Source organism: Lachancea lanzarotensis, scaffold LALA0S05 (assembly GCF_000938715.1).
Source record: "Lachancea lanzarotensis genome assembly LALA0, scaffold LALA0S05, whole genome shotgun sequence".
Classification (NCBI taxonomy): Eukaryota; Fungi; Ascomycota; class Saccharomycetes; order Saccharomycetales; family Saccharomycetaceae; genus Lachancea; species Lachancea lanzarotensis.
The window spans coordinates 567495-588777 of NW_019212883.1; the positions used below are offsets into that span (position 1 = coordinate 567495).

Below are 21283 nucleotides of genomic sequence, written 5' to 3' on the forward strand. Positions count from 1 at the left end.
GTAACAACCTTGAAAAATTTGTGAGATCATGTGATTGGTGAGACGAACGTCAGTGAGCCCTCAAAGATATACTCTAGTCTGAAAAGAATGCCGGCAATCCAAATTCGCATGGAAGAAGGAACAATGAGCATTCGAGAAATGTTGTTATTTTTCCCTTGCTCAGGATTTTTTTTGGGGCGAGCTTGTCATTCCATCAAATATCTCAGTCATTCTTTCTTTCACCGAAAGTTTATTACGGACGATGGGCTTTCCACTGGCCCCAAGATACAGGGAGGTGTTCCATAAACTTCTGGCCAGTTCGTTACTCCACAGTTTTTCTGCCGGGTTTGCATTTTGAACCACATCATTCATGTAGGATGCCAGAGCAGCTTCCTGGTTTTTGACTTTTTCCGTAATGGTATTGAATGTCGCTTTCCGAAGAGCTTTCGATTGCTGCCTATCTGCGTGGTCTTTGAATGTGCGTGCATTGAGGATATAATCGCGACGCTCTTCGAGTTCTCTGATTCTCTTGAGTGAGGTTTCGGTTTGAGACCCATCGTCAAGTTCCATTATCTCTGTAACAATCTCTTCAAGCGCATCATCGTCATCTACAACTTGTTTTTCTTGTCCACTTACCTGGCATTGCTCAAGTTCGCTTTCGCTGACCACATTTTGATTCATTGCTTCTTCTAAACGCTTGAAAGCTGCAACTTCTACCACGGTGAAAAGTTGTTCTTTTCGCCGCCCCAAACTTTTCAATAAAGATTCCTTGATTGCCCTTAGTTGTTTAGGTAGAGCCTGATCGCTGTTCCCATATTCTGAAGACCATGAAATTAGCTCATTGATATCATCAGGCCTCTCGATAGCCACCCATTGAGAGTCACTTAACAATGCTTGCTCCGGTGTCTCATCTATGATTTTTTTGTAAAGTGCGCAAGTATCGATAACAGCATAGTTAACCTTCCCATCGGCAAAAATTATTGTTGAGTTTTCATCAGCGCTCTCATCAATGACAGCTCCTTCATCTGTTCTTCTTATTCGAAATATTTTGGCATTTGCCACAGATATCGAGTTTTCGGTGGCCAGTTTTTTCCAGGCGGATAATCGGTCCTGAGGAATGTTGAAAAGCCGTTCTGAATCTCTAACGCTAGTTCCCCGAACCCACAGCCTACCAGATCCGATATCTGGAAGATCATCTTCTCGAAACCTCTGAACACCACTTAATTCTTGCCAGTAGTACCTGTTTCCATTTCTGTCTGCGCCCAAAGCCCTCAATCTTCGGACATCATTTTCAATTAATTTCTCGGTTAAATACCTTCTGTCTCGATTTATTTTATCGATCGTGGCTTGATGCTGATCGATTTCTTCCTGTACTTCAATCGATCCTTCGGGCGGTACTGACAATTGCGACAAATCCTGAAGTTCGGATTTTAGTCGCCTCGACAACTTGAGCTTTTCGCTTCGAATTTGAGTGCATACGTCTAATGTATCCTCGACGTAGCTCCTGATCTCCTGCGAAAAGTTGGATGTTATATCCACCAATATCCATAAAGCGAAAACCTTATCCTCCAAACTCAACTTTTCGCAAAAATTCAGCCAGAGAACTTTGTTTAAGTTTGTTGCAGAGCCTTCAGATGGAACGATAGCTCTGATAAACTTGTGTGCAAACTTTGTGTACGTCGGTATGTGCATACAATCTTGGAAAATTCCTAGCAAGATTATGATCCATAATCCATTTTTGAACTGCCTTTTGGATAAGCGTTCTGTCCAAGAGATCTTACGAAAATTCAGACACCTTTCCAGTAGTTCGTCTATTTCAGGATCATTCAAGGCATCATCTTCCTTTTTTGCGTGAGCAACAACATCTTCTTCCCGATTGTCTTCAGGATCGGATTTGACTGAATCGGTCATTGCTGATTTTCCAACTAGTTCATCTTCGTCGTACCATTTGTCCATTACCATGCACTTCCAATCTCCGTTTTCGCTGATGAAAAGACGCTCAAGTGCAACAAAGCACTCTAAGAGCAATGATGGCCCACGACAATCGATATCATCAACTGCAATGCTGTCATGTTCGTTAGATGTAGATATTTCGAAACGGGCATATGATGAGCTATGATCCTCGATAAAGTGGCAGAGGCCCGGTTTTCGCTTCTCTGCATGCTCTACAGCGGTATTCTGGGTATTGTTTCCATTCTTCGCCGGTGATTCATGACTGGAGGGTTTATCAAGTAGCGATGGATTGATATTGCCTTTGACAACAAAAGTAGCTGCAGTCTTGATGTCCGTAGCCTGTAAGCTTTTAACAAAGCTGTCCAAGCTGAACGGTGACAGTAATAACACTTTACTGAACGTTTGACAAAACTGAAAAACTTCCAACAGTTTATACGTGTAGGCAAATCGTTTGCCCGGATGCTTTACCGGAATATAGTCCAGGTCCTTATTATAGTAAAATGCATTGGCAATAGCTGGATTGGGTCCGTTATAAGGCTTGGGCCTGTCATCGCCTATGAAGGGTGCCGGTGAGGGACTTAGTTCTTTTTCAAGCGCGAACTTTGGCTTTTTATTATCTTGTCCAGTAATTATGCTGTCAGTGGGTCTCTTAGTGTCTGGAAAAGGTTGTGGATGCTGCGATGACTTGGCGCCATTTTGGGTCCGCTGGCTGTTGGGTCGCGAAGAGCGAGGATCTGGAACCTCGTCTTTGTATTTTAACATGGAAGCCGGCCAGTCCATGGTTAATCCATACATGGCGAGATATTCGTCCTTGACGCACAATGGTGCTCCACTTTTGGCTGAAGTCCTTCTCAGAGTAATTTTGCAGAAACATTTAATTAAGTGTTTTGTGAAAGTTGTGCGATCTCTGTAGATGTCGTTCTGGTCCACCATGAGTGAATTGATCCCAAACTCTTCGGTTATCATGTATTTCGAAAAAGCCGGTTTGACGACTTTCGAGCCCGTTACGTCGAAAATTGCATTGAAACTGGCTTTTTCCTTGATAACGTAGGGTTTATGGCCATTTGTGGCTGGTTCTTCTGCTGTTCTGTCGTTCTTGCGTCTTAAAAACACTCTTTCGCCTGGGTAGAAGTCATTTCTAAATCGAGAATGCGTGCGTTCCACGAGCAAATCCACTCGCCCGATTTCATTGAAGTGCATGAATTTCGCCACGGGCTCCCGTAGCTTGAGAGGGAATTTTTCCTCAACCAGCCGAAACTCGGCTTCCTCGCTGTTAAGGGCCTCGAAAAACGTTAAAAACGAAGATCCGGTGATCTCACACGTAAACTGACGTCTCATGTAGAAATCCATTCGTTCCAAGTAGTCTGTGTATCGCGGGAACCATTCTCCCGTCTCGTTGATGTGCCAAACTTTAACGTTGATGTTTGCAGGTAAAGGTCCAGGGATTGGCAACACCAGTGGTTTACGTTTGTATAGAACCATGATAGCTATCGTAAGTTACTGCCAACTTTGTATCCACGCTCTAGGAGTCAGTAACGCTGCCTTATTTTAGAATGCAACAGCTATGGTGAATGCCTTTCTTCGAACTTTTATCAACAGTCGGCTTTTATGGATTAAAAAATCAGTCTCTTTTAAATTTGTATTTACAAACGCAGACGTGTATAAAAGCTACAATTAATATCAGACCCATCTCTAATATACACCACTTTTTGATTGACGCCAAGGTATAAAAGCCGCGACTCTAAACCAAAGGTAGGCTCCGAGAGAGTCAGGATAGAACCAGATCGATGTTTTTTGACGGATAGTATCTTGAACTATGCATTTGGTCTTATTTGCCGCGCTTCAAGCGATGGTCACAACCCTTATTGACATCGCGTCAGAATACACGAAAATAAAGTTGAGAAAAGATCCCGAAAAGTGCGAACTCTGAATGACAGACTAGGTGCGTTGAACTTGGATTCTGGAGACCCTGAAAATCGCTCCTTTTTCCACTTTCTTCCGCCTTTTTGTATAGATCTTGAAAAAGCGCGTTCAAGGGGTGGAGGTTCTATTTTCGCTTTTGTGGTCGGTCTGTCACTATTCACGGAAAAGGATTTCTGGCTTCGCGGCTAAAACGTGATAGTCACGCTACTGGTTGTGGCATGTGATTATCGCGTGAGATTTTGTTTTACCTTCGATGGGTTTCATCACCTGCTCTGGCTGTTGACAGAAAATTTTGAATGGGAAAAAATTACATCAATGTACATCTCCACCTCATCTCATCTCATCGCATTGCATCGCATCAGAAGTCTTGGTCAATAAGCGCTTTCCATACCTCACTTTACGATGGAGCAATCCAATAAAGAGCACAGGAAGGGGAGGGATAAGGCAACAGCCAAGAAAAAATTGCATACGCAAGGCCACAATGCCAAAGCGTTCGCCGTGTCAGCTCCGGGCAAAATGGCCAAGGCCATGCAGAGGACAAGCGACGTAAATGAGAGAAAGCTTCACGTTCCGATGGTCGATCGGACCCCAGAAGATGATCCCCCACCAGTGATCGTTGCCGTGGTGGGACCCCCAGGAACTGGTAAGACCACTCTAATAAAGTCTCTTGTAAGAAGGATGACCAAATCCTCACTCACAGAAGTTAACGGGCCCATCACTGTGGTTTCCGGTAAGAGAAGAAGATTAACTTTTCTTGAGTGTCCTGCCGACGATCTCAACTCAATGGTCGATGTGGCCAAGGTCGCAGACCTGGTTTTACTTATGATGGACGGTAATTTCGGCTTTGAAATGGAAACCATGGAATTTTTGAATCTTGCACAGCACCACGGTATGCCTCGTGTGTTAGGAGTTGCCACGCATTTAGATCTGTTTAAATCGCAATCTACCTTGAGAGCTTCCAAGAAGCGACTAAAACACAGATTTTGGACCGAAGTATACCAAGGTGCCAAACTATTTTACCTTTCAGGTGTTGTAAATGGTCGTTATCCAGATCGTGAAATCTTGAACTTGTCCAGATTCATTTCTGTCATGAAGTTCAGACCACTGAAATGGAGAAATGAACATCCATATCTATTAGCAGACCGTCTGACAGACATCACACATCCGCAATTATTGGAGAGCAAGGGCAAACACGTTGATAGAAAAGTGGCACTATACGGTTACTTACATGGATCTGCTCTACCTGCTATGGCTGGGGCCCGCGTTCATCTGGCCGGTGTAGGTGACTATTCCATTTCGCATGTTGAGAAATTGCCCGATCCCTGCCCAACTCCATATTTTCAGCAAAAACAGGATGAGTACGAACGAGAAAAGATGAAAGAGGATGGTGGTGCCGGTTCCGGTGCGCCCCGCAGACGGAAAAGGCTAGACGATAAACAAAAACTTATCTATGCACCAATGTCCGACGTTGGTGGCGTTCTCATGGACAAAGATGCCGTTTTCATAGACGTCGGCTCGAAGAATGGAGAAGGTGCTAGTTTCGTACCTGGTCAGGAGAAAGGTGAAGGTGAAAAGCTTGTGACCAGCCTTCAGTCAGCTGAGAGAGGTATTGCGGAGGGCTTCGATGGCGTCGGGTTGCAACTTTTCAGCAATGGACAGGAGTTGCATGCTGATGATCAACAATTGAACAGTTCGGCTAGTGAAGAGGAGAACAGCGATAACGGCATTGATGTTGGAAGACAAAATCTGAGAAAACCTAGGATTTACGGCAAATCTGTGCAAGAAGCAGATGCTGATGTTGACGAACTAGCATCTGATGACGAGGATGAGAATGGTGATTTTGGTGATGATGATGATGATGAATCTCGTCAAAGGAAAATGGTTAACATAGATTTTCCTTCCGGAAACGGCGACTTCGTTGACGCTCATACCGACTCTGAGTTTGAGCTTTCGGATCACGAACAAGATATTTGGACACACAGTACAGCTTCAAAGCTCGAAGGTTCGAATAACAGACGCAGGAAATGGGATATTGGCAAACTCATCTACATGGACAATATCGCACCATCAGACTGTCTCAAAAGATGGAAAGGTGAAATTGATCAAGGCACAGAAGACGATGATGAATCGCAAGAAGATGAAGATTTTTTCCAGAAGAAGGATACCACGAGAACTACGGCATCTTGTGCCGATGACGATTTAGAAAAGTTCAAACCACATTTTGAGACGTTTAAAAAGCTCATTGCGAAATGGCCTAATATGGATCGAATCAAAAACAGACTGATAGGATCTTCAAAACCGCCCTCCACAGGCGTGGCCGATGCTGATGAAGATGAAGAGGCATATGGCGACTTCGAAGATCTAGAAGAGACGAACGGTGAAGGAGCTGAGAGTGGCGTCAATGAAGACAACACGTCGCATGACGATAGCGATGGTAATGAAAGCGACGGATCATTTGCTGATTTCGACAAGGAGGAAAAGAAGTCACTCAGTACAGAGCAAGAAAGAGAAGAGAATGCAGCAAAGAAGGAGAATCTACGTTTGCAATTCGAAATGGAAGAAGGTGACAATTTTAAGGAGGAAGACCCTAACAATGAATACGATACATGGTATGAGCTTCAGAAGGCCAAGATGGCTAAGCAGATGGAGATTAATAATGCTGAGCTTGAGGATATGACACCTGAACAACGTCAAAAAATTGAGGGTTACAGAGCAGGTTCCTATGTGCGGATCGTTTTTGACAATTTGCCCATGGAGTTTGTTGAAAACTTCAACCCTAAGTACCCCATTATCATGGGGGGTCTGCTTCCTGCCGAAATGAAATTTGGTATCATCAAAGCAAGAATTAGAAGACATAGATGGCACAAAAAGATTCTGAAAACCAATGATCCGCTTGTGTTGTCCTTGGGCTGGAGAAGATTTCAAACTCTACCTATTTACACAACCAGTGATTCGCGGACAAGAAATAGGATGCTCAAATATACTCCAGAGCATTCTTACTGTTTTGCCAGCTTTTACGGGCCTCTATGCTCCCCGAACACAACGTTTTGTGGTATTCAGGTCGTTGCAAATAGTGACACTACTGGAAGCTTCAGAATAGCAGCGACTGGTATTGTAGAGGAAATTGATGCTAGTGTCGAGATCGTCAAAAAATTGAAGCTTGTTGGATATCCTTACAAAATTTTTAGAAACACTGCATTCATCAAGGATATGTTTTCTAGTGCTATGGAGGTTGCAAGATTTGAGGGTGCTCAGATTAAGACTGTTTCAGGTATTCGAGGTGAAATAAAGAGAGCATTATCAAAGCCTGAAGGTCATTTCAGAGCTACTTTTGAGGACAAGATTCTTTTAAGCGATGTCATCGTGCTAAGAAGTTGGTACCCCGTCCATATCAAGAAGTTTTACAACCCAGTCACATCTTTATTGCTACAAAATAAGACTGAATGGAAAGGTTTGAGGCTCACTGGCCAGATCAGAGCTGCCATGAATCTTGAAACACCAATGAATCCAGATAGCGCGTACAAGAAGGTGGAGCGTGCTGAGAGACGTTTCAATGGTTTGAAAATTCCTTCCTCCATTCAAAAATCACTTCCATTCAAGTCCCAAGTGCATCAAATGAAGCCCCAGAAGAAGAAGACTTACATGGCTAAAAGAGCTGTCGTTTTGGGTGGTGAGGAAAAGAAGGCACGGTCATTCATGCAAAAAGTGCTCACGGTTTCGAGTGCCAAAGAAGAGAAGAAAAAGGTCAAGAACCAAGACGCACGCAAGGAGAGGCTCAAGAAGTTGGCCAAATTGGAGGAGATCAAAACTGAAAAGGACAAAGAGCGCAAGAAGAGATATTTCCAGGGCGAAGGTAAGAAAAGACAACACACCGATTCGAGTACGGACAGAGGTTCCAACAAACGTAGATAAGAAGTGGAACATGCAACTTTCTTGGTCGCACCGCCTGATTTGGCCGATTCATGGTCTGCTCAAGCCCTGAATACAGGTGATATGTTTATACACGTACATGTATATATCCTACAAACTCAAACAGGCGGTTTCTAAATGTACTGCGAGAGCCATTGAAAGGCTTCTAGATATCCGTTCTTCATGACCACAGAGCACATAAATACTTCCACAGGTCTTTGGCCTTCGATCCTGGCACCACCAGTGGTGTTCAAGAGACCTAGAGCAGATCTTAACTCGGTCTCTGAAACGGCGTTTGGCGAATCGATCTTGTTACCCAAAACGACGAAAGGAACGTCCTTTAGCTCTGCAATGTTGAACAAAGCGTCCAACTCCACGCGCGCTTCGTTAAGTCTTTCTGGGTCTGCAGCGTCCACTAAGAACACGATGCCGTTGACTTCTGGGAAGTAGTCCTTCCACAAACGACGGGCTTGAATATGGCCACCAAGATCGAAAGTGGTGAATTTGATGTTTCCAATGGCCAATTCCTCAGAGGTTGGATGCCAAGTAGGTTGCAAAGTGGCTAGTCTGTCATTTTTCAACATGTGAAGCAATGTGGTTTTGCCCGCATTGTCTAAACCTAAAAACAACAGTTTACCATGTTTATTCCATAGACCGAGAGACGACAAAATATCTCTGACTGTTTGGACGAAATTTAAACATTGACGTTAGTAAATGTGCCACACACTCGTCATTTGCTTTGTAGCCGAAGGAACATAAGCCTTCTACTACAAAAAAGTTTTGTCACTCATATACGTACACCATCCAAACAAATCCCACATTTTTTTTGAATGCTAAGATTTTAAAGTAAAGATCTGACTGAATACCGTAAAGTCGATTAAACTGAACTGATAGCTGCTTTACCTTGATTTAAAATTCAAATTATCATGATCCGTCGAGTTGCCAGGTTCTCTGTTAGTTATACCTGAATGATATATATTTTTGGTTTTCGTATACAGCGATTCTGCTCAATTTAGATTTGGTAGTCCAGTACCGGTTCTATTCTATTCTACTTGCTAGGAATAGACAATTCACTGACATCACAAATGTAGAACGCTGGGGGAGCGATCTTGGATCCACGTAACAGTTCAAATTGTAGCTTAATTTGAAGTGACCTATTTCCTGGTTCAAACGCTAAATTTGCCCTAAAATTTAGGATTTTGGCAGCGAAAATAAAGTGATGACAATAAAAGGTAAAAATCATAGTAATCACGCTGGAGAGGAACCACAGGGTTTTGAGCTTGTAAATCCAGCCTCATGGGAACAAGTACAAGAAGTGGGGTGTATTGAGCCAAATAATCTGCGCACGAATGACTAGAAGTATTGGTTAAATAATGATATTTTAATTGTTGTCCTGGGATCCTGATGGTTGGAATTGAAAATCTGTCCTTCTTAGATTCTCTTGTAATATGGCCATGCTTCTTTTTAAGGAGTCATGATGCTATTCTCGGATAGCACACAGCTCTTGGTGGATCTGTACGGTCTTGAGTAAAGTTTTGTTCGTAATCTTGAGAGCCTGGAAATTCAAGCACTCCAGCAATGCCACTTCTAGCCTGGTAAGTAGCTTTTTGGAAATGCCACATATGCGACTGAAATATAGGTGTGAATGGACGCAGTCCTCCAGCAACTTTGTTGCGAGTCTTAGGGTTGCGATGATCAGTCTGTGTACTTGCCTAGATTCGACTTTGAATTTAAATGCGAGTTTACCGTCATCGGTATCTTTCCGTAGCACTAAAGTCTGTAGAAGATACGCCGCCGTTAGGTATACAATGGAAGAAAATGAAAACTTCCCGTGGAATCGCTGCAAATAATCTTCGTAGCCAAGTGTAGGCGCCGATTTCATGTGGAATGTGGCAAAAGGCGGTAAGATCTGTTCTGGAATAATATCAATGTCTTTACTGAGCTCTAGTAAACGTTCGATGGTCTCGGTGTATAGCGCCAGCGCTACATCGGAACTCATGTCTGGGGCCTCCACGTCTGGCTCTGCATCTGATTCTGAAGGTCGCGGTACCAATTCCTTGGGCCGCAAGAAATTTTGATCTCGTATTACAGGTGAATTTTGGATAGTTTGAGCTCCATTAGCAGGGGACCCAAGAGGGGTGCCAGGTGAATCTTGTCGTACACTTCCCATGCGAGTGTTTGACTCACTTCTTACCAGACTCACATTGGACGGGTTCTCGGATCGAGGATATGTTGCAGTTTGATGCTTAGACAAGATCTGTTTGATTTTGTGGTCCTCCTTCTCGTTATTGCTTTGCAGAACAGCTGCTGAAACACCATCGAAATCGGAATGTGATTCATCTGGGACGTCGCTAGCTTCGCTAGTTTCACTTTCGCTGAGCTGAAAATTCGAAACTGAACCGGACGGGGTAGTAGGCGCGGTTGCAACGTTACTGGCAAAATTGTTACTCATAGGCAAGGAGCTTTCGTGGTCTTGGTCGTAAAATTCCGATTGAAAAGATTGGATTTTACCGAAAGTTTGGTCCAAATAACCGTTCAACATTTGTGCGTGCTGTAAGACGTCTTCAATGTGCGGTTTTCGACCACTTGCACCACTTAGAGTTCTGGACATTGTTGGAGATTCAAAATCGTGTGTATTCAAAACGCCAATCGACTCACCCGTCAATGGATCCCATGGTGACACCGTTTGGCTTTGAAACCTTACTTTCTTATCGAGACTTCCCACTGGCGCGAGATCTGGAAAATTGCCAGATTGCTCAGACCTGAATCTAGCCTTCAGTGGTAGCTCGAAAGTTTCGTCCTCCAGGTCGTATTCAAGGTCAATACTATCGCTACCATCAGGACCCACAGACATAAAATTTCGTTCTTCCGTGGGGTCGGTTTTTCCTAGCGACTTCTCAGCGATGTTGGTAGGTGTTTCGGTCATCTTGGAAGCTAAATTCAAGCTGAGAAAGAGTCCAAAATGACACACCGGTAGTTGATTACGCTTGAAAGCTTCGCAATCACGAAAAGAGAGCTATGAAGAGCTTTTGATGGCCACAAGAAAGCCGCGATGACCTTCGGAATATATGTCACTTCTTAAGAACCCTCTATTTTGTCACCTTGAAGAGATATGCCAAATAATCTAATAATCAAAGATATCGCTCTATACGGATCTCGAAATAGTGTCTGATCAAAGCTTAGTATTTATGTACGTGCATTATACAGACGCTACAGGATCATCATCAGTGAGCTCTAGGCTTAGTAGAGTCTGAATGGAGGACCCATGGTGGACTTGATGACCAAAGAACCAACGTTTTGCCAGTTCTTCTTCAACAAGGAGACCAAGAAGTTGACGGACATCAAGATCTGGTTGACCAAAGTGTCTTCGTCCATCTCGATGTTACCAACAGCGACGGCCAAACACAACACCTTCTTCAATTGGAATCTGATGGTGGACTTGACGTCGGTGACCTTGGCGTACAAGTCTTCGTTGTGGGACACTGGGGTTGGGAACTTACCGGCCTTGGACAACTGAGGACCCAATAGTCTAGGAACCTGCTTGATCAAGACTTCAGAGGCAACGAAGGCACTGTATTTCTTGGCAAGCTTCTTGATAAGCTTCTTGTTCTTGTTCAACTTCTTCAAGTCGTCGACCGACATGGCGTCAACACCAACAGACTTGGCTCTGTCAACGTCGAAGGCATCACCGAAGATACAGATCGACAAGTTTGGTCTTGGACATTGAGGAAGCTTCAAAGTACCAGAGAAACGCTTGTCTCTTTGAGGGTCGTAGTTCTTTAGACCGACTTGCAACTCAACGGTTTCCAAGAAGTTTCTCTTCTTGGTCTCGTTAGAGAACTTCAAGACTTCCTTGACGTTGTCTCTAATCTGGGTAGAGCTGATCTTAGACATTCTTGTGGTTTGTCTATTATTAGTCTTCCAATAGTAATTGGTGGTCCTGGGATAGGCTTGCGACTAATGGTTTTTTAAGAAGGTTGGAATTACACTCGCGCTCAGGTTGACGTCGAGATTTGTCTTATAGGATGAGGTATTGAAAGATTTCCAGCTCATGCTTTGAAATTTTTTTGCGTGGGTAGCTTTGATTTGACTGCTGTTGAAGATGTATGGGTTTGTGATTTTTTCAAATATATTTGAATATGAATAATGGTATGTGGTGTCTGGGTGTTCTTTTCCCGGCACCAGAATAAGCAAAAGTGAGGAACTCACAAACGGAAATATACGACATGGCAAATCTTGGTATAAGATTAACAGTTCCCGAATGCAAATTGTGACGTTATTATGGAATTAGTGATTATTAGTAAATCGTGTCACTATATACGCTTGTGACATGCGACATCAGGTAGAAAAATGATAAGACGTTAGAACTGAAACCCTATATGTACCAGAACAATGATAACTCGTTAGACAGAAGATGATATTTTAAGCTACACAATGCTAACATGGAGTTGTAGTATTTTTTAAGTGAAAACTGAGACGCTTTTGAAGATCGCACGTTGGTCACGTGACCGCTTTGTCTGTCTGTCTTCAATACGTTGTCAAACGAGGAAAGGGTCTGCTACCCATTCCATTCTCATGTTTATTCTCAACTCCATTTTAATAAGTACATTCGACACCTTCTTTTGTCTTAACTACTTTTCAGTTTCTTTCATGTCATAGTAAATTCGTGCACACATTATTTGAAAATTAATTGACGTTAAGCTAGCTCATCGCACCGCTGTCATCATAATGGAGAAGTCAACGAAGTAGACCTGATTTGACCTGATTTGCCTTTCACCTCTCGACGCATAGCATGAACAGCCTGCTCTTACTCTCACAGCCATTATCGAAATTTTGGAGGTCTCAAAGTATACGCTATGTGCGTTGGAATTCTTCTTCAAAGGCTCGATGGTTGGGCAGACAACGATCGGATTCCTTCACAAGGGAAGCTAAAGTACTTGGATTGAGATCAAGAGCAGCTTTTAAGCTCCAGCAAATCGATGACAAAGTTCAACTGTTCAAAAAAAACGCTAGTCAAAGGGTGCTGGACCTAGGATACGCACCTGGAGCATGGTCTCAAGTAGCATTGGAAAGAACAGGTTCTACAGGTGTTATACTCGGGGTAGACATTTTACCATGTTCACCACCTCGGGGAGTGAGTTCGATACAGGCAAATGTATTAGCCAGAAAGACACATGAGCTCATAAGGCTCTTTTTCTCTAAACATTTTCAACTGTATCAGGAAGATCAACTGCATAAAGACCATGGCTATTTCCAGCATATGCTTGAGGAGGAACTGATGTTTCTCAAGCAACAAAACGCGATAAACTCCGATGGATCTGTCATAGAAGACACGCCCATTGACGTGATTATAAGTGACATGTATGAACCCTGGCCTCAAACAGAAGGATTCTGGAACAATTTTACTAATTCAGCTTACGACAGGATGGCCAATACTACTGGAATTGCCATAAAAGATCACTCTATGTCGATGGATTTATGTGACGCTGCGCTGGTCGCAGCCATTGATTTGCTCAAGCCGGGTGGTTCATTCGTCTGCAAATTATACACTGGGAAAGAGGATCAATTACTAGAAAACAGACTGAAGCAGGTTTTTAGGGATGTGCAAAGATTCAAGCCTTCTGCCTCACGGAACGAGTCAAAAGAACTTTACTTCATTGGTTTAGGGAAAAAAAAAAACGTAAATAAGCTCGACGTATTTCTCAACTAATCCTTTCTGATGCGTATGCGGACTTTTAATGATATACAGACTTCCAGTCAAGCCAGACTTAATTTGGAACCCGCACATACGCGGTTTTGTTTCCTTTATACTTCTTTTTCTTGGACCTTATGATTCGTCCTGTAGCTCTTCACCACCTTCCTCGGCAGTTTCCACATCCTTAGGCAGCTCAACTTCTTTGATGGACGATGAATCTTCTACTGAAGCTTCGGGAGTTATCTCTTTCGTGTCAATGTCAACGAGTGCTTCATTCTTTGAAACCTTGTCGCCGTTCATCTCCAGGATCCTAGAAGCTATCGTGGATTTTCCAGCAGCAGAAAGGGCATCTTTCCATTTAGCAACCAACTCATTAGTGCCGTCGGCATCGCCGCTATAAGTTTTGGATAAAATGGCAGCTTCGGAATATCTTCCATTGATTGCCAGCAGCTCCCTTGCTCCATCCACATCCCCAGCAACCCAGAAGGAATTAAACGCCAAGCTATACTTGCCAACCTTCTGCGCTTTCTTGCCTAGCTCTACCAATGCGTCCTTATTGTTGAAAGACGAATGAATTAGGAAAAGAGACTCTAGATCAGATGCCTTGTCGTAAGACTCTAAGGCTAACTTAAATTCAAAGCACTCCAGGGCTTTGTCACCTAATTGTCTCCATTTGAATTCATTTTCATTTTCTTTCACTATATTTTGAGCTAGTGAAAGCTTTCCCAGTTTTAATGCCAAATCAAACTTCTGATCGCTGTCAGGACTTACCTCCAAAGCTTCTTCGTGATACTCTTGACCTTCCAAAAACCTAGCTATCTTGAGCAGGTTTTCTTTGCCCTGAATGTTAGGGAGCACGTTGGCCTTAGCTTCCTCTAAGTCACCTCTCAAAACCAAAGTCTGAAATTCCAGGACTTCGATGGATATCTCATAGCTATAGACATGGATATCGTGATCAGCCAAGTAAACCTTGTTGTCTCTTGGAAGGTAACCTAGCATGTACATCTCCTTGTCGAAATGCGCAAGATTGTAGGATTTGCCACCTACAAAGTAATTGAGTCTGTTTGTGGACGTGGTGTAAATGAAAACATCACCAACCCATTTTCCAGTGCTGATTGTGTCACTCACTTCATATAAAACTTCAAACGCCCCTTCCACGCCATCCTCGGGAATCTCTTCCTCACTAGAAAGGAAGTTTTCGTAGACCTCTCTGTTGAAGTCTAAAACATACGCAGAACTTTCTTCCGTGTTATTCTCGTCTGTGTTGTTGATGACCATCACAAGTTCACCATTGTCCGACCAAACGATGTCCCGCGCGTCAACATCGATTCGTCTGACAAGAGAACCTGATTCCCAATCGAAGAAGTAGACAAAGCCATCTGCTTTTACTCCAAGAAAAGCCCCGGGGAACAACTTTTCGATACCAAAGTCCAAGGGAACCGACCAAGAGGTAGTTTCTTTGAAATTCTTGTAGAATTTGACACGTCCCGTTTCATCTATCAATGCGTAGGTGTTGGAATCTGGACCCCACACAAAGTCGTGACATTTTCCAAAAGCCTTGTTTCTCCACGCCAACGCTGTGTAGACAATATATTCACCATCGCCGACAACTGTCACAAATCTACCGTTTGGAGAGTGCTGTAGAGACTGAGGGAAAACATCGATCGTGCCTAGCTCCTTAGTCTGTAATGGTAAGGGTTCCCCATTTGCCGCCACTTCTACACCTCTGATAGCAGCAGTAAAGACGTCAGTTGCTGAGGCGTTTTTGCCACCACACCATACGAGCTTCCCCACCGGATCTAAGGAAAGTTTTGGATCGTCGTTACCTAGTGACAAAATAGTAAATCCGCTATCAAAACCAGAAGCAATGAGGTTGCGTTTTCCGGTCGGATGCGTGGCAATGCACCAACTTCTTTCCAATCCCAGATTCAAAGTCTTTTCTAACTTGTACGTGTTTGCATTCCACACTTTCAAAGTACTGTCCTCAGAACCAGTGACGATGATTGGAAGTGAAGGATGAAAAACTGCGAAAGAAACGTTCGCCATGTGTCCCTCCAACGTTGCGACGCATGATTTGGTCTGGTAATCCCAAATTTTTGCTGTGCGATCATCCGAACTTGTAATCAAGTAAGGTTTGTCTTGCAATGGATAATAGTCAACATAGTTGACACCTCGGGTTTCGTGAGCATTGAGGGTGAAATTTGCAGTTGCTTGTCCTAGAGACCACACCTTTATGGTGAGATCCTGACTTGCCGATGCAAATGTGCTAGGATCTTTGGGATTGAAAGCCACACTCATCACGAAGTGTTGGTGACCTTCGAAAGTTTGTTCTAATGACCAATTTTTCTCCCAGTTCCAGAATCTGATCGTGGTGTCGTCAGAACCAGACAGGACATAAGGTCTCGTTGGATGTACTGCTATCGAGCGAATGTAATCAGGATGCGCCTCAAAATCGGCTACTTTTTCACCTGTGTTGTAATTGAACACTCTAATCTTGAAATCATCAGAGCCCACCACGATCCAGTTCTTCCTCGCAATAAACCGACCAGCTCTAACAGGAGTGTCGGTAACTGCAATCGATTTAACTTCGGTCTGAGTTTCAAAGTTCCAAATCTCAACTCTACCGGAATAAAGTGTCGTCAAAACCCATGGTTCCGTTGGATGGAAATCAATGCCCTTGACACGGTCGGAACGGTTCGCGAACGCTTTCTATAAAATGCAAACGTTAGTAAAAACTCTTGGCACATCTCTATGCATCATTTTCGAGAATTGATAGGCGTAAACAAGTCTGATACTTGTTTTCCAGCACGAGAAAGTGCTCAGATTGCTAAACAACAAGGACATCAAATTCGCATCAATTCTCGAGCTCTAATCCGCAATTGACGATTCTTGAACGAAAGAATCGTTGAAAACATACTTTAATGTCCAGCTTCATGTTAAGAGGAACAAATTGACGCTGGTATTAGACCCGATTGGTGCGCAGATGTTTCGTACGTGTGTGTGTCCTTTTAAATGATCATATTTAAACTAGCTTTCAAAATTATGCATCGTGTTATACGTCAGATGTCATTAATTCACTTTAGTGATCATCTAGATGTCAGTGTTCATGAAAACGACAGACACTTTTCACACTTCCGTTTATCGATCCAACCCGGTCGGTTGACACCAGCCTTAATGAGTTGCAGCCTTTGTGAGTATAGTTTTACAGTCTGATCTCATTTGTCGAGAAAGTATCTCTCTGTTGTGACAATATGATTAACAGTGTCCTAAATTGGCGGTCGGATAATGGTAAAATCAAGCGTATCGAGCAGCCTTTTGAGTCTGCCGTGGGTTTCCTCCGACCTTTATTGTACTTCTGTGCATTGTCCATTATTTTCGCGACCCTGTTGCCCTCTTTGGTGGCCGCAAAACCTTTGGGTGGACCCATCGGTACCTTAAATGATGCTTTTCGAACTCAGGATAAAATCTGCTCCGTCGGTCACATCGACGGACAGGGCAGTTACCGACAATTAGTCGGCACGCTAGCGGGGCTGGATGTAGGAGCCTTGGGCCACAGCAAAAAGATTTACACTGGGTTCAAATTCCATCAAGTTTTCAGCTTCAAGGGCCTTTTCGACAAAGTACAGCCCAAGATAAAAATGACGTACTGCAGCCTGGGTAAAGTCCAATGGCAGACAGAACAGAACAACTTCCCAGGATCGGAGTGGAACTCTCCTATCTGCGTATACACGCCGGCAAGTGCACCTTCCGTAGCAAAAAGTAACAGATTTTGGCGGAAGTTCGCGCCTAGGCGTACTTCGGAAGCGGAAATTCTATCAAGCCACAAACAGCGTGCAACCGAAGATTTGGATAACTTTCACTGTTTCAAATTAGCGCGCAGAGAGAAATACTTCCATCGTAACATGTCGATACACCTGCCAAACAAATGGGTCGGTGGAATTTTTTACTGTGATCTTGATAATGACGCCAAGAGAACCATCCTGGGCGGTATGAGTGACAGTCTCGAATCTCAAAATTTGGAGAATGCCGTCGTTTGCAAAACAGATAATACCATACCGTTGGAACCACTGATTTCTGACAGCTATCTTAAACATTGGACAGAAGTGAATCCTAAATCGAAATTGCCCTTTTTGAGAAGGATATCAAGAACCCACATGAAAAAGACAGTGCCGTTTTTGCATACACCATTGGCTGCACCCTTTAGCGGAAATTTCAGCATTCAAAATCGAGTTGCTTCCAATACTTCTGCTCTCAACGGACAGACATTCAGTCTTGCAAACCACTTGAGCTGGCTTCCGCTCTCCAAAGATACGAATGAACAGTGGTTTACAGATATCGAGCCGGAAGAAAGTTATGACGATATTCTAAACGCGAACAAGGGAATTTCGCGGGTAGAAGATACAATTAGGCGATTCGAAAAGTTTCTGGTACGGGCTGGCTTGCGTAACTATACGGGCTCTTGAAACTTGACTCGTTTATCTCACTAATTTCGTGGACGCTTGGAGCTCGCTGTCTTTTCAGGAAGTTGTTGAAAGCAGAAGGATTGGTGTTACTTGCCATTCGTCGGCGCACCACATGATTTCTCTGAGGCCGGTTTGACATAACATACCTATTTGAGGCAGAATTGGTGCTATTTGGCTTTGGGGTGGAGAACTCGACGCTATCCAAGAGCCCTTACAGGTGAGTGGTCAGTAATTAAGATGTGGAAGCGCGAAAGCCATGTTCCTAGCTTGCGTGTAGTCGCTTTTTGTTATGGAAGGTTCGAAAGTTTGGCAGGGTGGACTTCAGTTACCTTAGTATTCTGCCCAGGACCTGCACCTTCCTCTAAATAGGTCAGGAACTAAATCCAACCACCCTTCACTTGAATAGCGAAAGTTTTGCGACTTTCCTTCATAGTTCAAGAAAACCAATACAATGCACAAGAACGGAGGCATTAGCTTGTTGTCAGAAAGTAAATCTGGAGTGGAAAGATGACCATAAATCATTTAAAGACGTTGGATAACCTTGTTAATTTTTATATTTATAACCTTCCATAGTAAGAACCGTTGTTGTGTGTAAAAAGATCCGTAGAAGACGTAGCGTTCGGCTGAGTGGCAGCATTCACAGAGTCCATGCTTTCATCTCTTGCCAGTTCGTTACTTCTGTCCACACCCGTCGCCTGATGTACATTGGCCCCCACCAGGGGATGGTCGTCTTCTTCCTGAGTTGCTAATCGTTTATTCTCGACGACATTATAGGATTGCATTAGGCCGTTGTTTGAGTCTGATTCCTGCCTGCTGTGGATACCAGGGTAGTCTCTCTTGACCGCAACGGCCGCATTAGATGAGGCTGAAGGCTCACGAGAAAGAGATGTTATGGCATTTTCCGGGTCAACCACTTCATTATCTTTTTCGAGCCGATTTCTCGAAGAAGTCGACTTCGTTCTCTTGAAAGACAGCTTGCGTTTCAGTCTTTCGGCTAGTGAAGGCTGGACGCCTTCATTGTCCTCCGATGTTGATTGAGTGCTTGCTAGTTTTTCGTCAGAGTAGTCCAAACCTGACAAACTGCGGTCTTTCTGTAACTTCTGTTGAGCGTAGAGCCCCTCCTCCCAGTTGTCGTCATGATTCTTGGCAGTGTTCCCCAATGCCAACAATTCAGCGGCAACAGACTTATTGATTTTCCCGTGACTACCAGAAGACCTTTGGAATGAGGTTCTGTCGTCCTTGGCAGGCTTGAATCTCAAATCTGGGTTTTTAGAGCATACTACCAGAATGACAAAGATGAGGATTAGCACTAATAGGATCAAGGAAAAAGCAGCATTCATGATAAAGAATACCCATCCCATAATTGACGAAACGTTATAAGGCTGGCCAAATAAGTCAGAGAAGAACAGAAACAAAAATGAATTGACCGTGGTTACAGTCGTGATCAGAATGTTGACAATATTAGTAGGACGATCGAAGTACGGCTGGAAAATAATGAGAACGACCATGTAAGCCAAGTCAAAGATGAAAATTGCTAACGCCTGAGTCTTTCCCGAAGCTTGACAGAAAGCAATAAAAATAGACTTCAAAAGAATGTATGCCAATATGACACAGTTCCACCAATAATGTTTGGCGCTGAACATCGTATAGAAAAAACCATACTTGTCCAGAATACGTTGGTCACCGTAAAGTAGCGCCGCGGGATTCCTTTTCTGCTGAACTGAAAGTCTGGCAAAAGAAATCGTTCTAAATGCAGCCCATAACATCAGGCCCAAGGCTTGGATCAGCAAAAGCACTGCAATTACAATGACAGCAGGAGAGTCGTTCTGGGTAAACTCCCAAAAACTCAGCAACGTCAGCTGCGTAAACCCGATGTAAGTATAGCGTAACAAAGTGCCCTTCAAAACAACTCGCCAATTGCTTCTAAAGTCCGTAAATCTGCTATTGTTCAACCACCCAGCTTTGATGCAGAGGTCGATCGCATACTTGGAAGCTATGATGGAGCCAGCCAGGAAATAACCGCAGAGGAAAAAGAAGGTGAAACCAGTGCAAACAATTGACGTGTTCTCAATATCGGCTCGATGGGCAAGTCTTTTGATACCTCTTTCAATCAGCACGGTCGAATTACCATATAGTACATCTGCAGCCCGTTTCAGTAAAGGAACGTTGTCTAGTAAGTCGTAACCTCTCTGTACAAGCACGGAAATGGTTTTAGATGTCAAATACAACGATGGAGTGCCACCTGTCGATTGCACAAACCACCTGAAAATCTTTTGCATAAAATCAACGTGAATGAGACCCATCGACCAAATCAGGTTTTCCGACCAAGCGGCAGCAATTGGTGGTACTCTGTGAACGTGCTGCATGGACACCACGACGACGGACTGGAAATACAGGAAAAGAGACATTGTATTGGCTGAGATATGGGAGGCAGCATTAGAGTTTCCGAAAGTTGACAGAATAGCGGAGCATAACAACCCTATTCCTGCAATCACAGCAGTTGCCCACTTAACACCTGTCTGTGATACGGTTTTACCGTTAGAGAAAAAGGCTTGGATGCATGCCAAGGTCGTCGTTGTGCTTCCACGTGGATAAATCTTCACACGCACAAAGGCGTCAATATCCGGAACCTGATAGGCAATACCAGGGATCTGTTTCACCAGACTCTTCGAGATGTACTCGATCGACTCGACTTGGACGTTACCTGGATGTAGGGGGCAGAACTGCTTCCAGTTCAGCGAGCACAGATCCAACGATTTGGAAATGATTTTGAAACCGTATGCCCATACCTCAACATCTGCGGTGATGTAGCCGTCGATCTCTGTAGTCATGTCTAGGGAGTAATGGAGAGCTCTGCTATCAGCATCAAAAGTCACCGAAAAAGAATTGGCTACCAGTTCGGAGTTTTCCATACAGCTTACCAGCGACGAAGCCACCAGCTTCCGTTTGGCACATACCTGATGAACGAAGTTCAAAACAAACAGTAAGGTAGCGAGTAGATGCATTTCTGGATTGAAAAATAGACACAGCTATAGGCTCAAAACAAATTGGGGGTCGTTTTTTAAATCGTCTTTTTAAGCCAAAGATACAACCAATAGTAACCCTTTTGAAACTCTTTTCTATTCCCCAAAAACGAGATATATTTAGTTGCGAAGCTGTCGTTCCACAACAGACCTAACGTTTCAATGTGAAATTTCACTTCCCTTGGTCGGTGTTTTCGACAGCGGTTTATTTTTAGCGAAAGGTAAGCGGATAGCTATAAGACTTAGGTAGCAGATTAAACTCGCCTCGTATCGTCTTTCTGGAACCTCTGGTAAGCTAGTCGAGTCTTTTGAGAGTTGGTTCTACCGGTCATTGTATT

The 21283-nt window shown here is 43.6% G+C and overlaps 9 protein-coding genes across 9 annotated transcripts; 3 read left to right on the forward strand and 6 right to left on the reverse strand.

The window, feature by feature from the left end:
* Positions 1–159: 159 nt before the first annotated feature.
* LALA0_S05e06414g (LALA0S05e06414g1_1) lies at positions 160–3414 on the reverse strand (the record flags this gene model as incomplete). Its single annotated transcript, XM_022772367.1, has 1 exon — positions 160–3414. The coding sequence occupies one exon, from the start codon at positions 3412–3414 to the stop codon at positions 160–162; it is 3255 nt and encodes a 1084-aa protein (XP_022628698.1).
* An 843-nt stretch (positions 3415–4257) lies between these two features.
* On the forward strand, positions 4258–7767 carry BMS1 (LALA0S05e06436g1_1; the record flags this gene model as incomplete). Its single annotated transcript, XM_022772368.1, has 1 exon — positions 4258–7767. One exon carries the CDS (start codon positions 4258–4260, stop codon positions 7765–7767), a length of 3510 nt encoding a protein of 1169 aa, XP_022628699.1.
* A 131-nt stretch (positions 7768–7898) lies between these two features.
* Positions 7899–8585, reverse strand: SAR1 (LALA0S05e06458g1_1; the record flags this gene model as incomplete). Its single annotated transcript, XM_022772369.1, has 2 exons — positions 7899–8443; positions 8564–8585. The coding sequence occupies 2 exons, from the start codon at positions 8583–8585 to the stop codon at positions 7899–7901; spliced, it is 567 nt and encodes a 188-aa protein (XP_022628700.1).
* A 659-nt stretch (positions 8586–9244) lies between these two features.
* PCL8 (LALA0S05e06480g1_1) lies at positions 9245–10690 on the reverse strand (the record flags this gene model as incomplete). The annotated part of the gene is made up of 1 exon (XM_022772370.1): positions 9245–10690. One exon carries the CDS (start codon positions 10688–10690, stop codon positions 9245–9247), a length of 1446 nt encoding a protein of 481 aa, XP_022628701.1.
* A 314-nt stretch (positions 10691–11004) lies between these two features.
* Positions 11005–11658, reverse strand: LALA0_S05e06502g (LALA0S05e06502g1_1; the record flags this gene model as incomplete). Its single annotated transcript, XM_022772371.1, has 1 exon — positions 11005–11658. One exon carries the CDS (start codon positions 11656–11658, stop codon positions 11005–11007), a length of 654 nt encoding a protein of 217 aa, XP_022628702.1.
* Positions 11659–12556: 898 nt separating this feature from the next.
* Positions 12557–13474, forward strand: MRM2 (LALA0S05e06524g1_1; the record flags this gene model as incomplete). Its single annotated transcript, XM_022772372.1, has 1 exon — positions 12557–13474. The coding sequence occupies one exon, from the start codon at positions 12557–12559 to the stop codon at positions 13472–13474; it is 918 nt and encodes a 305-aa protein (XP_022628703.1).
* Positions 13475–13591: 117 nt separating this feature from the next.
* SEC27 (LALA0S05e06546g1_1) lies at positions 13592–16394 on the reverse strand (the record flags this gene model as incomplete). Its single annotated transcript, XM_022772373.1, has 2 exons — positions 13592–16168; positions 16377–16394. 2 exons carry the CDS (start codon positions 16392–16394, stop codon positions 13592–13594), a joined length of 2595 nt encoding a protein of 864 aa, XP_022628704.1.
* A 316-nt stretch (positions 16395–16710) lies between these two features.
* LALA0_S05e06568g (LALA0S05e06568g1_1) lies at positions 16711–17922 on the forward strand (the record flags this gene model as incomplete). Its single annotated transcript, XM_022772374.1, has 1 exon — positions 16711–17922. One exon carries the CDS (start codon positions 16711–16713, stop codon positions 17920–17922), a length of 1212 nt encoding a protein of 403 aa, XP_022628705.1.
* Positions 17923–18479: 557 nt separating this feature from the next.
* On the reverse strand, positions 18480–20927 carry LALA0_S05e06590g (LALA0S05e06590g1_1; the record flags this gene model as incomplete). Its single annotated transcript, XM_022772375.1, has 1 exon — positions 18480–20927. One exon carries the CDS (start codon positions 20925–20927, stop codon positions 18480–18482), a length of 2448 nt encoding a protein of 815 aa, XP_022628706.1.
* Between the last annotated feature and the right edge of the window lie 356 nt (positions 20928–21283).